A 17,672-nucleotide genomic window follows, 5' to 3' on the forward strand; every position below is an offset into this window, starting at 1 on the left:
CTTGGTCACCCAATCTCGTTCTCATTCAACACAACACACAAAAGTTATCTTAGTTAACATAAACCAAAATCAACTTTTCATACTGTCTTCCAGGGATAATGGGATAAACATTCTATATGTCTTCAGATACAGAGTATAATAATTAAACACGTGCAGTTATTATCTTACTATTTATTCATCATTTTAGACCTATTTCTGAATTTTATGTAACCCATCTGAGCCAATACACAAGAAAATCAAACTCTAAAGTTTGTCCACTATTCAAAATGTCCTAATTCTTACAGAGTGCTCCACAGGTGCATATTCCTATTATTTATACTTTTACCAATTTTAGCATTTATTTATTTATTTCAAAATGTAACAATATTGATCTATTAATCATATTCAACTCTTTCAACATTTATTTCTTAACCAGAATTAAAGTCTTATTCAAACAAAGAGCAAGTTGTAGTGCTACAGCCTCTTGGGGCATTTCACCTTCCCGAATCTGGTGACAGCGTTCCGTCAAGAAGCTGCTATCACTACCTACTCAAATTCACTGGCGAGTGTCAGGTCTCTAGCATCTATACACTATCACTGCTCTACTGGGTGTACACAGGTCTAAAACAGGATCATTGACACTAACTCAGAATGTTACTGTCTCACCCTGAGCACAGGTCTATAGTCGTCCAACACTATCACTGCCTTGATTGTGATCATATGAGCATAGAATCTTTAGCACTTCTAACTCCAGCATACATGACAAGTTGTTCTTTGCAGGAACAAAGTTATATTGACAGCTTGCTGGAAGCACTCAATCACAACAACTAAAATACTCAACAAATACAACTTTGGTTGAATTCAACCATAATAACTGCCCTTAATAGCCAAGGGAAAACACCATTTAAATGTGATCACCAGTTTTCTTCAATAATTTTCTGAACAGAATCCAAAATTCAATTTAGTTGAAACTTTTATTTAATTTAGAAGCATTTGTAAGGAAAAATATGGAGTCTGTCCTACCTTAACCTGTTAGCCCCTGGCTTTTGAAAAAATTCCAAGAAATGGCATACCCAAACTAAAACAAATTCATTTCATTAACCCTTTGCACTAAAAGCAGTATGGTCTCATTTGAAAGCAGACACTTTGCAGTTTATTGTAAAGTCATAATTAATTATTGTCATAATGAAAAAAATAGTTATAAATAGCTTCAAAGTTTTGTAAAATTATTAGAAATTTATTTTTATGAAATATCTTTATGAAAATAAAATTGAAGTTGGCCTTGTTGCAATCTAGAAATGCACTGCAGCTAAAGCCACATGCCTGACCACATTATGGCCCGGTTTCACAGACAGGGCTTAGACTAAGCCAGGATTAGGCCTTAGTTAAATTAGGATATTTAAGTGTCTTTTACAAATGTACACTAGAAATATCCTGAGACAAAACAATGGCACTGACATATTTTAAGATCAGCCAGTGCAAGATACTTTCAGTTACAACAGCTCAAACATGCATTTTAGTCTAGGACTAGCTTAAGCCTTGTCTGTGAAACCGAGGGATTATTTCAAATCTGAAGATGACAAGTCTAAAACTTTGAGTTTTATTAAATGTTTTCAAGATCATGTCATGTGATTTTATTTTGAGAAGACTCTAAAATGCTGATGTTTATTGTCATCTTCTAAGCATCCATTCAGTGTATTGTCTCTATTGTTTTGTGGTGCAAACTGCCCCATTCAGTTTCAGAAAAAAATTCAGTGTGCTTTACAATTCAAAATTATTTATTTGCATTACATTTGCTCAGAACAGGTGCATCTCTATGGGCTAGCTAGCATGTTAGCTTAGCACACCCACAAAACATGACAATTTATGAGATTAAAACCATGTTTTTGCTCCAAACTTACAAGTCGAGTGTTTTAAAAAAACTTCTGTGATGTAATGTGGCTTCAGATTTTTTTTTGAGAGTAAAACAGAGGTCAAAAATTGAAGGTTGAGTCTTAGATCTTTTTAATGATGTATAGTTTGTAAAGGTAATTACATTACATCTAACAGTAAATTTGAGATAATTTAAACAAAGAAGTTTCAATGCGTCTGCGACAAATTCCTTGTCCCCATCTGTAACGACACGAGCTACCTCTAATATGACAAACCAAAATATATGGCTACTACAGCCGTCTAGGGGTTTTATTTTTGTAGTTATCGGTCGTAACAACTTTCCCTACATGATGCAAAATAACGTGGGAGTCAGTCCTAACCAAGATGTAGGAATGCAAGGGTATGTGTGTGTCAGCTAACAGCTACCCAGAGAGAGGTCACTCACCTGCACTTTGCCCCAACCTAACTCTGCATAGATGTCCCGCGTTCTCAATCCAGCCCAAGCTCCAGCCCAAGCATGGATACGGTTTTCGTTCAAGTTTTCTTTTTTCTCTTTTTTCTTTTATGTTAAAAACACGGTGATAATCATAGTCCCAAAACAAAAATAAATCATTAGCTAACACAAGGAGGATACACGATTTGAGGTGAGAGCTTTAATCCACGTGTGAACACACAGGCAGCGTTTTTCCTTTTTGAGTCTAAGACCTGCTAAAAAAAAAGGTGCTAAAAACATATTTAAATCAGTACATGTGAGTACAGTGGTTCAATATTAATATTATAAAGCGACGAGAATATTTTTGGTGCGCCAAAAAAAACAAAATAACGAATTATTTAGTGATGGCCGATTTCAAAACACTGCTTCATGAATCAGCGTGTCGAATCAGCTGTTCGGAGCGCCAAAGTCACGTGGTTTCAGCAGTTTGCCGGTTTGACAAGCAATCTGAATCATGATTCGATACGCTGATTCATTATGCTCCGAATCTTCCTGAAGCAGTGTTTTGAAATCGGCCATCACTAAATAAGTCGTTATTTTGTTTTTTTTGGCGCACCAAAAATATTCTCGTCGCTTTATAATATTAATATTGAACCACTGTACTCACATGAACTGATTTAAATATGTTTTTGTACCTTTATGGATCTTGAGAGAGGAAATGTCATTGCTCCCTATGCAGGCCTCACGGAGCCATCGGATTTAAACAAAAATATCTTAATTTGTGTTCCGAAGATCAACGAAGGTCTTACGGGTGTAAAACGGCACGAGGGTGAGTAATTAATGACAGAATTCTCACTTTTGGGTGAACTAACCCTTTAAATACCTAACACCATCCACCGACAGAGGGAAATTCTGAGGACTCCTGGCTGGCTCGCCAAATTGTGGTAGATTTTCTCCAACACACCTGACTTAAGTTAAACCGGGTCTCCCAGACACCCACAACATTATCCTCAGGTGAATGCCACTCTGTCCGCAAAGGTTGACGCCTAAGTGTAACTACTCTGACCGCATATGATGCCTAAGAATTATAGTTACCTGGCTGCAATCAGAACCCTGCCTAACCTTGCCTAAGAGTCTCACTCGAACGTGTTCTCATCCCCTTTTGAACACTATTACTTGGGAATAAGGTCTTCAGTGTTCCTTAACTTGCTGCACAGCAAAAAACCAGGCAGACTCCAGACTATGCCTTAGAATATGCTTTAATCATGGCCAGAGGACCTCATATCAATCACAGAGAATCCCACCAGCAAAAAGAATACAACAGTTTATATAGGATAGGGGCATGGCAAAGCATTCTACAATATGATTGGTTCTTCATATGTCAAACCTTTCTGTTACTAGGTGAAGCAAGATCTGCCCAAATCATGTGTTTATTAGTTTGTTGGTTACTCAATATCATGGAGCTATTATATTTAGATAGTTGTCAAGCTAATTTTCATTTCTCCTTTTTTATATTCAGATAGGATTCAGACACACTGACTTTGGTCCAAGTTTTGGGGACATTTAGGTTTCAAAAGCATATAAATGTTATTCCTGCAAGGGAAAAAAAATGTTAGTTATGATTAATTAAAAAATTCCATCACAGTACAAAATTAGTTGTTCTAATTTAGCAGACATTAAGTATACCAGTTTAGTATAACAAAAGTACAATTGCATGGTATTTTTATTTAGCACATAAATATGTAAATGTATTTGTAGAATACTTAGCACAAAATAAATGTATTTCAAATACATTTTAGTCTTTTTTTCACTAGGGAATACATCAATATTGTAGGTTTTACTATATATGCAAATATAATTAAATGTATTTTGTGGTGGAACCATACCAAAATTCTATGTGATAATTTACATCTTAATTCCAGTTTTCTGTTCGTGAGCTTCCTCTGTTGCTCTGGCTGAAAGGATAATGGTATAGTGAGACGGTAGAAATTGTTCAAACCTCCTCAGATAGCTCAGAATTTGTGGAAAATTAAAAGAAATAAAAATTCTCTCTGAAGAAATATGACATATTGTCACATTGGTTTTGGGTTTTGATTCATTATATTTTCATGCCTTTTATTTTATAATTTTGCCTTAGCCATGTTTCTTGTTTCCTGGTTTGTCATGTGATTCCCTTGCCCTCATGAATCCTGCCATTTGCTTTCCTTAGGCTTGTTAGTCTTGAAGCAGCGCTGTACAGACCGATCGGTGTATGACGTCAAAGCATCGTGAGAGTGACTAGAGAGCAGACGGCTCCATATGCTTTTAAAATCGCTGTCACGGTACTTTGATGTCATACATAGATCAGTCTGTGCAGCACTGCTTCAAGTGGAACAAGCCTCTTGTCTTTGTCATATTCTGATTGGTTGTTTTGGGTCATGTTTCATATTCTTTTTGGATTATTGTCTTGATTGTTCACAGGCGTGTCTTGTTAGGTCATTAGTCCATGTGTGTATACATATATATATATATATATATATATATATATATAGCCTTTATATTCCCATTGTCTCTTCTCTCTAGCTTTGTTTGCTGTAACCTCTGTTGGTGAGTTTGTTCATGTTTAAGTTCATGTTTGTTCCAAGTCAAGTCAGGTCTTTGTTTATTTTGTATTTAGTTCATGTTTTATTTGAATAAAACGGCACTTGGGTTCGTCAAGCTCATCTCCAGTGGACTTCGTTACACATATGAGAATATATCAACATTTTTTTCTAAATGTGCACACTTTTGGACTAAAAGCCTTAGTAGAGGTCTTTGTGATCACAAACAAACAAAAAACAGACATGATTAAACAAGTACTTGTGTCCTCATTTGTGTGAAATAATGACAAATGTGATTCTGCATGACTGATGAGCACTCCTGATGCAAATTCATAATTTACTGTCACTGCAACATTTTGTTTTTATTGTTAAAACAGTGATTGAATGTCTATGCTGGAGTCCTAAATTTCATCGGTAGTAAGTCATGAAAAAATGAGTGGCAACATGTGCGTCTTGATCAGCACCCTAGGTCGTGAATCAGTATATCATGTACATGAATTGGGGCACTGGTAAGGACAGTAAGGGCCCAAAGTCACTAAACATTGGGACACTGATGGTGACATGACAACATCCTTGTTGTACAACATCACTACTGGTATTTATGAACAACAGCAGAACTTTTTTTTTTTTTCTGACATTTATTTTTCTAATGTTATTTAAAGTACCTTACGATAAATACTTTTATTGTTAAGGGAGCATAATGAGCATCATGGTACATTGTGGGACTTTTGAGGGAGTGAATGTCTCAGTGCACTGGAAGGATTTTGCGATTGAGACAGCCCTTAAAATGATTAACTCCCTGATCAGTGCCCTGACTACTGAACTATGGAGCTGATTGAGATGCACCCAGCTTTTGACCTTGGGTATGTTGTCATGTGCAGACAGACCATCAGAAGTCCTGAGTTTCAATTCTAATTTTTGTGTCTGGGTCTCTGCATCCCTCAGGACCTAAATATGCTCGGCTGGATTAGTTAACCACTGCTAGTCTTTATTACAGTGACACATGAACAAGGATTTGGCAGCATGGTTACAGTCAGCTGTGATATGGCTTTAATTCCCTCTGAAGACTCATTGTATCTGGCCTTTCCGGGCCACAAGACACCAACAAAACACCCTGCACTGAATTGAGGCTGAAGGAAAAAAGGCCTTTCTTCAAGAGCAAAGAGCAAAACAAAGAGAAGGGAATGATTGGCCAGAAACACAGGAAATGACCTCAGGGCTGAGCTCATGTGATGTCAGATGTAGGCCGGGGCAGCACAATAACCCATCATACTCAAATAGATGTTATTTGCCTCAAATCCTTCATTCAGATTAAAAAAGTGGCTTTCATTAAAAAATCACTAACAAACATTATATAATGCTTAACAGATTATTAGTTATATATTCACATAGCTAGAAATATGAGATATGCTTGTTAATGTTTACTAATGAACTTAAACATTATAGAGTGATTAACAGATCATTATTTAATGTAAATTGAAATGCTTACAAATGTCGTTAAACTTTCAGTACATATGATCATGTACTTCTTCAAAATCTACAAATGATTTTAACAGATGTTATACAATAATTAAAACCTTATTTGTTAATGCACATTTAAATGCTTACAAATGTCAAACCTAAACTTCAATTCATATATAACCTAATGCAATTTTTTTGAATTGTTTGTATTGTTTCTCATTTTGATGAACTGATATAGATTCTTAAATCATTTAGTCTTATGCTGTTTTCAGTTGATGCATGAACAAAACACTAAACATTTGTAGCGCGCCTGCCATTTAATATTCCCAATAAGCTTTGTGCTTTGTTACTTTTTATATGAATCCATTTTGGCACTCTTTAATGTGATGTGACAGATCGCTGTATTACCTCAGTTCAAGCGAAGCACTCTTCATCTCTTGAAGAGTAAGAGATCATCTCTTCCACTTTACTACTGGTTACAGCACTAAAAAAACATGAATGAACATCAGCAGGAATGTTGAAAGATACAGTACAGCTTACTGAAATCTGTATCATGTCTCATGTAATTGCTCAATCAGTGTTTCAACTGAAGAAAGATGCAACACAGACACAATAAACAGCTCTAGAGAGGAGCATTTTGCTAAATATATGCACATATTACATATTCCTCATATTTTTACTTAACCTGTTCTTCAAAATGTCATGTACAAAGCCACAGCTTAAATGTTAATATTTCAGAAAACAAATTGAAGAAACATAATTATATCATTAAAAAGGTATTATTATAAAGTTATTATTATAAAAACTACCTGTGCAATTTAAATGTTTTTTTTTTCTTTTAGGAAAATTGACGTACTGTACCTGATATATATCCTAATTAATCAATATTGAATCGAATTGAATTGAAATCAAAATCTAATACAATCTAATCGACCCAGCCCTACTCTCAGGGTCAGATATAGCATTGACTTTTGCTCTGTTGTTGTGTTTGTCTTTCTCACCGAGTGATATACGTAATTGTTTCATTTGTGCTGTAATTTGAATTGAATTAGTTGACAGTATTGTTCTGTATCACTGCCATGGCAGTCGTTAGTGGACCAGCCAAGAAAAAAAGTTATTATTTTAAAAACTGCCATTAAATGTTTGTATACAAATCAGTTTTTAATTTTGAACTTTAATATTATAGTAATGTACCAACTGTCAGTTCCTTATAGTTTATAGCATTAGTTTAGAGAGATTGCTTTTCATAAGAAAAATTGAAATGTACTGTAGGTGATACTGATAACAAATCGACACTGAATGGAATCGAGATCGGAGTTTAATCAAATCACGAGCTTGTGAACTGAAATCGCATCGAATCGTGAAATTTGTGTCTGTACCCACACTGTAAAAAATTAAAGTTGAGAAAACTTAAAAGTTTAAGGAAACCAGCTGGAGGAGATTTTTGAGTTTTCTCAACTTGTTGTTGTATAACAAGTTCAATTTAAAACAAGTTGAGAAAACTCAAAAATGTCCTGCAGCTGGTTGCCTTAAACTTTTAAGTTTTCTCAACTTTTTATTTTTTACAGTGCAGCCCTACTGCTTTAAAAAATGTTTATCTCTACAGTTGTTCTTTAGCAGAAATATTGACCACACTGATTGTACACATCGACTGAAACAATGTATTGTGAAAAGAGCTAAATAAATATATTTGACCCAGTTTCTTTGTTCAAAGGGAATTAATGTGTTCAGGCTGGTGCTCAGAGCAGCTGCTGTAGTGGTTTGAGTTTCAGTCTCTGATGAAGCTGACAGTAACTCGTTAACATTGACGGAGGTCATTCTGTGCTGCATTATGTTTGTGCAATGGTGTGAATGTCTTTAGTGATTTGTGTTGTAAAGTGAGTGTGACTCTGTGAGAGAATACAGAACACGCACACACAGACACACACACACACACACACACACACACAGTTTCATGCTTCCAGATCTAGATTGCAAAGTTAGTTATAGCAGTGCTCGTCTCCTAAACGCATGGTTTAAACACTTTGTGAGTGAAACTTTGACCCAAAAGTGTATGTGATACTGTGACATGTTCAGTTCATGTACTGAAGTTTTTTCATTTGAGCAAATGAAAGGAATGTCTCTTGGACATTGAGATTGTAATGGATGAGAAGCACAGAGGATGTTGAATAGAGTCAGTGTGGACAACCTTCATATTGAACTGGGTCACGCTTCAATAAAGCACTCTTTAAAATTTTGCCTGAAGAAACATTATGGAGGTTTCAATGAGGTCATGTGGAAGACACCATGAAGCACAGGTCTGACATATAGAAGATAAAACACTGATATTTTCATGTGAAAGTCTTATTTGCAGGGTGAATTAAGGTAATGTGGGACACCTAAGCTTGGATCACAGTAAATTAAAAAAGTACAAATGTGACTACCCTCAGAATACTCTATAAATAGCACAGGGTACCCGCATTCATGGAAAGCCTGGAAGTAACAGGGATTTTTCCAGGACTGTGGATAAATAAAATCTTAAAAGTCATAGTATACTGTAGCTTTCTCCTCTTAGAGCTGTGATGTACGAAGTACACAAGTCCTGTACTTTGTGAATCCCTGATAATACACCATCATATGCCTGACACAATGTGTGTAAAAACAAGTTCAAATAAGCCTAATGTGACTTTTCATCAAGAAAAAGATCTTAGAAAAAGAGACGTTAATGTTTTTTTCTGAGTGTAACTTCTCAAATGACTAGCATCTCTTATTCTAAAATAATATCTTTCTTGTCTTTTTGACACATTTGCAAAAGCCAATCATGCAACTCAGTCAGATTATTTATTCACGTATCCAGAGGTGGTTTGTGTGAGATTGTGTGATGCTTAAACTCAGGGAACACATGAACAGTCATCAGACTCTTCAGTGAAAGTTGCCAGGTGTCAGTCAGTGAGTTCAGTTTGTGAACTGGATTTATAGCAGATTTGACACAAGGACTTTCAAACATTTGTAAACAGTGGAAGCTCACACAGTTGGGCTCATCACATCATCACACGTTGTTCTTGTGTATGAGTTGGTTCAGTTGCAGTAGGTTGTGGGTTTTTTGAACACAGTCATTTCTGTGAGCACTAATACACAGCTGTTGGATTATGAACTTCTTGCTTCATATTTTCCTAATGCTGTTGCTGGAGTGGGAGGGCCGCTGGACTGCAGATGATGGTGTGGTTGTCATGTCTCAGTGTTTAATGATGGAACTGAAACTGTCAGTCAAATCATCATAAAGAGTGATGTCATTGAGCTGTGTGTTAGATTTGATTTAAAGTAGTTTATGATTGGCCACATTCAGGGTGCATTTTGTTGGGGGAGGGTGGAGGGATATCCTTCTGCTGGCCATTCATTTTTCATCCCTGGAAGGAATTTGTTTTATTCGTGCTTCTGTTCAGATGGGATGCATTTCACATTTCTGACAGTGATGGTGATGTAAGTTTTCCTACCGGCATATTAAAACACATTACAGATTCTTCCAAGTGGAACATTAAAATTGGAATAATATTGTGCTATAATTTTAGGTGTAATCAATGTTAATAGTTTTAGTATCTATTGCCGTCCTTGGCATGAGGTGATATTATTTATAGCCACCAAAATGCACTGTCGCAATGCACTGACACTATGACTTATCCTGGACTAAGTCGCAGTCAATGTGCGAGGACAACACATCCAATTTCAATTAGAGGCCTATTAAATGCCTGAAAAAGACTTTATTCCCAAATATCGATTTGGCAGTTTATCTCTACTTTTCAAATATTTTCTTCATTTGTACTTAAACTAAATGCCTCTCCGAGCTGATATGCAATGGGAAAAAGGAAGAAGAATGAGTCAGTAGCGTCAAATGTTAATGCCACCCGTTACTCTCCACACCACTGTGCCTTTTATGAGATGGGTTTCTTTCATAAAATGTCTGTCTCAATCAGACAGTGGTGGTTGGAGTAGGTGTAAATAGCCTCTGCCAACAAGGCGGGCTGTTTGCACTTGGATTTTTTGGTTGTGCTAACATTATGGGAATGTCACTTTTGAATGTTCTTGAACGTTCTGAAACAAGTAGTAGCTAGAATTTAAAAAACATTCACAAGTTCGCCTGCCCATTCAGTCTGAATGGTTAATGGTAAAACAAACTTGGCTTGCTGTCCTCGAAGGAGGCTCGAACCCGAGGCTCGGCTTGAGCTCCGAATTAAACCCCCCTATAACAATACTGCATAGAGGGAGAATAAAAGAAATAGAGGAGGAGATGGGGAGGAGGAGGGATGCTGGAAGAATTGTCGCTGGGATGACGCAGTGACTGCTGCTCATATATACGCTCATAATGATGATTGACAGGACTGAACGTTTAGGCTCCTCCCGAACCTATGTTTGGAACTACATTTAGACAAATGTCCAACTAAAACATTCCATGAATGATGTATAAATAACATTTTTATGCTAAAATTTAGCGAACATTATTAAAGACCAGATTACTCTGAACAAACGTTCTATTAACGTTAATGGAAATACGTTTAATAATAACTTTGAGAGAACATTGACAGAACATTGTGAGAATGTTTCCTGTTAGCTTGTATAATAAACATTTGTCGGGATAGATGGCTAAAATGTTTGACAGCTTGTGTACCTCATGGGGCTTGTAAATTGTATAAATACATTTATTGTCAGTAAATTATTTGTTAAAAATGTATTTAATTTAGTAATTTAGTTTAATTTAAATTACAGTACACTGTATTTCTACATCTTCTAAATTTCTACATAAAAAATTCAATGAAGACATTCTTGTTCAAATATCCAGTGAATGTGTTATTAGAAATACATGATGTTGTGCTGTATATTGGTGTCATACATTGAATTGGCTTTAACATTTTATAAAATAGATGACTCCAGATTCTGACAGGATGAGTTGCATCTGATGAATGCATGTTTGACAGCCATATATAGTTGCATTCCTTGACAGACGAACAGCTTATTCCACCTATTATAATGAACACAATTACTGAACACTGATGTCTTGTTACAGTGCTCGACTTGTCCTCCTTGCTTTACGCATTTATAGCTGCTTTTACAGTGTAAATACAGTGTTGTGTCATGTGCTGAACTCACACGCAGACACTAAAGCAGCTCTGATGCAGCATTTCATTCACATAGAACCAAAGACTAAAAGCTAAACTTACCTCAGACATCAAAACTATGGTGCTGATGTTTCCTTTAGCAACTGCACGTATTGCCAGAGCTGGGTAGATTACCTATGAATTGTAATAAGTTACTGATTACAAATTACATGACAAAATTTGTAATCAGTAATATAATCTCTTAGATTACACATTTTTGGTAACGTAATTTGACTACTTTTGGATTACATTTAGATTACTTTTGTGCTAACCCTTATTTGATGTCACATATATTGTAGGATAATCTTGTACTATTTTGACAGATACGAAGAAAAAATATATTCCAAAAAATATATTGTATTCACCAGCAAGAGCCTCAACAGATTATTTTTAAAGTGCAATGTATGAACAGTTAATACTTCAAAATACTAACACTAATGTACCTGTTATTTGCTGATAGTAACACTGAATAAAACAAAATCACATCTTATGATTTTAAAACATATTTACTTAAAACAGCCACATTACAAAAACAAATATTGAAAAGCATGAACTTCACAGCAATATCACTGCTACATCAAATATTTCATCTATATATATATATATATATATATATATATATATTATTATTATATTATTATTATTTCATATATATATCATCTGTATTTCATAAATATTCATCTATATTTCCCCCTCACCGCCAGAATAACTCGAAGCATCACAAACGTATATAAGCGGCAGGTTTATTATGAAAAATATAAATGCTAAATTAATGAATTGTGAACAACTTACTGCCATTGTGTAAATAATATGTAATCATGTAATCCATAAAAAAGTAACTGTAGTCTGATTACGAGTATTTTAAAAAGTAGTTTACTCTAATTACAAGTACTTGACTTTTGGAATCTGATTACGTAATCCAGATTACATGTAATCCGTTACTACCCAGCTCTGCGTATTGCATATTATTGATAAAATCACAGTAAAACACTGTCTCTCATGGCTGATCGCTTTATTTTTCACACTCTAGTTTTTTTACTGTGTCAGAAGTGAAAAGCAGCTTTTTGTCTTTGTGCAGCATGTGATCATGAGTACTGGGGTCCGCACTGCAGAAGTCGCTGTCAGTGTAAGAACGAGGCGCTGTGTAACCCCATCACTGGAGCATGCATCTGTGCTCCTGGCTACCGCGGCTGGCGCTGTGAGGACCTATGTGAGCGTTCCACCTATGGCAACAACTGCCAACAGAAATGCCTGTGCCAGAACAACGCCACATGCCATCACATCACAGGAGAGTGTGTGTGCAGCCCAGGATACACGGGAGCATTGTAAGTTTACCTGCATGTTGCACATGCTCAGAAACAGCAGTATGTGACAGGCGTCATGGCTAAAGCCTGTGTTTGTATTTCTGTAGTTCAAACAGTTGATTGTGGTACTAGCAACACCAAGGTCATGGGTTAGATTCCCAGGGTATACATGAACTGAAAAATGTTGGATAAAATGTGTTTGGTGTCTGTGTGCAGCTGTGAGGACTTGTGCCCTCCAGGGAAACATGGGCAGCAGTGCGAGGAGCGCTGCCCCTGTCAGAACGGTGGCGTGTGTCATCATGTGACTGGAGAATGTTCCTGCCCGGCTGGCTGGATGGTACGTCTGGGTGTTACTGCCCTGCCATATGGCCCACAATTAATTAACTGAAATCTATAAGTAAAGATAAATATTTGTGATTCATCATGTTTGGATTTTGACCTTCTAGATGTACCTGAATTTGTTTTAAAACTTCCTGTCTACACTGATTGTTACACATTGTTTGTCTTGGCATCAAAGGGCTCACTGTGTTGACAGTAATGTGTTGATGTTGTTTTCAGGGAGCAGTGTGTGGACAACCGTGTCCGGCAGGACGCTTCGGTAAGAACTGCTCGCAGGAGTGTCAGTGTCATAATGGAGGAAGCTGTGCTCCGTCCACTGGACAGTGTGTGTGTAGCGCAGGATACACAGGAGAGAGGTCAGTACATGCACCGCAAGACATCAGGCTTTACTGCCGTAAAGATTAGCAACACAATGCTGAGCACAAGAAGATGTTGAGCTAAATGTGAACATACAAGCACCTTAAAAGTAGCCAACAGACCTTAAATTATTGAATTCTAGAGGATGAAAACGAGGCTGAGAGGGATAAACTTACAGCCTATACAAAGACACTATTGCATCACATGCAATTTTCACAACTTTCAAAAGTTTTGCTGAACAATTGGCATGTTGTTAAACAACAGTACAATCCACTGAACACTATAATCCTGTCCCTAACAGCCTCGATTTCATTCCTGTCAAAAATGAAATACGGTGCTACCCTGACTTAGGTCTGTATGACTTGTGCGCTATATTCAAGCCTTCTGAAGCCTTCACGTGATAGCTTTGTGTGAGGAACAGAGAAACTGAAACATGATCAGATGATGCAAAAAGGGCTGTCATTGAAGAACAATACCTAGACTCGCCATATCAGGTTATGAGCAAACTAAAGAGGTGAAACTGCAGGAGTTGATGGCATAAGTCCCAGAGTGTTGAGGACATGTGCCGATCAGCTGAGCTTCAGCTTTGGAGACAGTCTCAGTGCTCTGGAAAACATAATGTCTGGTTGTAGACCAGTAGAATTGACCTCTCACATTATCAAGATCATGTAGAAGCTGGTTTCTGTAATCTGAGACCCATGGTTTGGACTGTTTCTACACTTCGAATATAGCACAAAGTCATGCAGAAGTGCTCAGACAATTCTGCCGTTGTAGGTTGAATTGTTGGTGGACAGGAGGTGGAGAACAGAGGAACGGCCAGTCTTGTTGTGTGCTGGATGCTGCAAATTAAAGCTGGAGAAGCCAACAGGCTGAACAAGCTGTCATTGGAATTGGCCTGGACCCTATAGGTTGGGGTGGAAAGAAGAATGATGTCTAAACTACTGCCTGTCATGGACAACTCATCCAAAATTATGATAATGTTCCTCATGCAAAGCCATCATGTAACTTCAGAAGTTTGATGAGACATTGGGCCCTATTTTAACAATCTAAGAGCGTGGTCAAATGCGCACAGCACAAGTGTAGTTAGGGTGTGTCCGAATCCACTTTTGCTAGTTTAACGACGGGAAAAATGGTTGGCGCGCCTGGCGCATGGTCTAAAAGGGTTGGCCCTATTATCTTAATGAGTAACGGGTGTGTTTTGGGCATATCGTGCAATAAACCAGAGTCTCATTTCCCATTCCCTTTAAAAGCCAGTTGCGCTCACGCCATGGCGGATTCGCTATTTACATGGCGGAATTTGCAAGCGGAAAAACTGAACGCTTCTCTAGCGAGGAAACGCTTCTCTTACAAATTCCATCTATGGGACAAGCCAGATTTCACCAAAGCATTTTTATCTTTATGCAGGGTTGAAGACACACCAGGGATTATCAAACTGTTCCTGGATCCTCCCCAGCACTGCACATTTTTGATGTTTTTATTATTATTATTATTATTATTATTATTATTATTGCTGGGGAGGCTCCAGGAACAGTTTGAAAACCCTTGATATAGAGCAGCGGTTTTCAAATTGTGGGGTGCGAAAGCACGTCAGGGGAGGTGGGGATTAGGGCCATATATCCTGGTGACAATCAATAGTGTCAATCAATAGAGATTATGCTATATTTTTTATATCATGGTATGTACAGTAAATGTATCCATGCAGTGCAGGACCGCTTGAAGTTGTTGACAAGTTAGAGTGATATTGTGCTTGAATGGTCAAATGCACACACTTGTGTGTCAAAATGACTGTCTTGGCGAGTATTCACGTAAACACAGCTGACTGAGAGGAAATCGCATTTATGTCATGTATGTTGGATCCGTGCAGTGTCTTGAAGTGACAGCAGCCTAATAAACCTGCTGCTGTCTGTCAACAATAATAAATAAAAAAAAATTAATAACATTTGTAGCATATTAAAACTGTGAAGTCTATGCAGTTTTTTTATTTTATATTTCGATTTCTGAAGTATTTATTACTTGAATAGATCTCCCTGAAAAACTTTGTGTAACATTTTATTTGTGTTTTTGTTCTATTGTGTTTATCAGTCCTATTGCTTGTAATTTACTTCTTCTTACTTTATTACAGATTGTTTCCTTATTTACTCCAATAGTTGCTTGGGAACATTTTACTTACTTAAAAAAATATGTTTGCTGTGGTATGAAAATTCGGGGGTTCATCTTACTGATCAAGTGTTGTGATTATGCATTATCAGAGGTGAAAGCTCATGTGAGGGCTGTAAGATTACATTAGAATGCCATTTTTCACTGGACTATTAGTCACAATGGATAAACATCACATGATGCATGTTGGAGAGAGTGACACGGGAGAGTGTTGATTTCACTTATGCAGTCACTGCAGTCAGTGTCAGAACAGCAGCATATGCATGTAGATGTAGAATAAGTCAGTGCAGCCATTTCTCCTGGCGTTTTGTCCAGCAGCAGCAGCAGAATGTGCAGCTATAATTACAGTATGAGTGAGCATGCAGGATGTATTTAAACTGCAGAAATAGAAACGCAAGTGCATTTTTATGACTTAATAAGAGCTTTGGCTTCACCAGACGTCACTGTTACCTCCGGTTTACCCTGATTTCACCACACCCTACTGGCTGCAGAATAATCGCTTAACAGCCACAGGGAGGAGCCCACCAGTGTGTGTGTGTGTGTGTGTGTGTGTGTGTGTGTGTGTGTGTGTGTCTCTGTATGAAGAAGATTTTTTGTGGGATGCTAATGCTCTGCTACTGGTACAGGCTGTTTTCAAATTGTGTGAACCCATCTGCTCTGCTAATGGTTGAGATAAGCGTGACATGAGATAAGAGATGACATGTTGAGTTCTGCTCTATAGGGACTGATAGAAGCTTCATTATGAGCACAAGACCATATGATAAAGACAAACAACACATAACAGCTGTTACATTCTTTGCATAGTTTTAATATTGCTTATGCAAAGATTAACTTCTCTAATCACATTTTAGAAGTGAAACTTGAATGTAGCTGCAAGTGAATTGCATTTCTACAAGAATAGATCGGTAGAAATGTTCTTCAATCATTTCTTGATGACATTTCTTGATTCCATAGTTTTTTTTTTTTTTTTCAAACCTTTGCACATCACACAATCATTCAGTTTTCTCTGCGTCTGGGAGCACAAGAGACTGAACATGATTCACCGGCATCATGAAACTAACTAGCTTGCCTTTTGAAAATTGCTTATCAGCTTACATAGCATACTGGTACACACAGATAGCTACACACTGCCGAACTATATCAGACAATCGTATAGTTGTTTTCTTTTGCTCTGCACTGTTATGTTGCACTGTTATGTTGTCATACGTTGTACCGCAACCGAGAAACCAGTGTATGGACACAAGTAAGTAACTTTTTGAACAGGGCTGCTTTTGAAAGAGCAGTGTCATGTAATATTAATGTTTTTTCAAGTTAAATTATAAACATTTAATTCCTAAACAGGATAAAAAATAATATAGTGCTTTCGGGTATTTAATGATAAATCTGAAGGCTGTAAGCACATGTTTAGGATTGGTTTAGGATTAATTAACCTGTAAAAAACACATTTGTTGACCACTAAATCTCTTTGGAAGTCTGCCGATTCCGACGAGGATGATGCATTGCTATTGATAGGTCTTAGAATGAACATGTAGATGACTCTGTAGACCAAACTCTGAGGTGCAGATGAGCCTGCAGTGTTGACATTTCGGACCCTTTGGTATGGCAATACCATCGCATCGCATGCCTGGTCGTGGCTGCTTCCCAGGCATCGAGAACGATCTTACAGGTGGACTTCCAGGTGTCTCTATTAGCCGCCAGACCTTCGAGGGATGTTACTGGAATGCCAATGCTGAACGTCAATGCTGCAAAACATTTTTTGGGGCAGCTTCTTGTAGGAGCTCACCATACAGCAGCTGCTGTGGCAACTGATCGGAGGACGATGACATGACCGACCCAGCGCAGTTATAGCTGGTAAAGGATATATACCAGAGAGGAGATGTTGGCTTTGAGCTGCAGTTCATTATGAGTGACACAAAAGAGTACAAAAGAGTAGATAAGCAGATGGCTTTATACATTCTGATCTTGGTCGACAAGGCTAAATTGTGATTCAGGAACACCCGGTGCATTAGACGAGCAAAAGAGGAGGAAGCTTGTTTAATTTGGTGTTGGATTTCATAGGATA

The 17,672-nt window shown here is 37.3% G+C and overlaps 1 protein-coding gene across 2 annotated transcripts in view; it reads left to right on the forward strand.

Annotated features, from left to right (window-relative positions):
• Positions 1-17,672, forward strand: part of megf10 (multiple EGF-like-domains 10) — a 62,362-nt gene that overhangs the window by 21,621 nt on the left and 23,069 nt on the right. For both annotated transcript variants that reach the window (XM_051908808.1, XM_051908810.1), the window contains exons 6-8: positions 12,532-12,778; positions 12,974-13,094; positions 13,316-13,452. In XM_051908808.1, coding sequence (XP_051764768.1) covers positions 12,532-12,778; positions 12,974-13,094; positions 13,316-13,452 — 505 coding nt within the window. The remainder of the gene's footprint in view (positions 1-12,531; positions 12,779-12,973; positions 13,095-13,315; positions 13,453-17,672) is intronic.

This window comes from Ctenopharyngodon idella, chromosome 10 (assembly GCF_019924925.1).
Source record: "Ctenopharyngodon idella isolate HZGC_01 chromosome 10, HZGC01, whole genome shotgun sequence".
Classification (NCBI taxonomy): domain Eukaryota; kingdom Metazoa; phylum Chordata; class Actinopteri; order Cypriniformes; family Xenocyprididae; genus Ctenopharyngodon; species Ctenopharyngodon idella.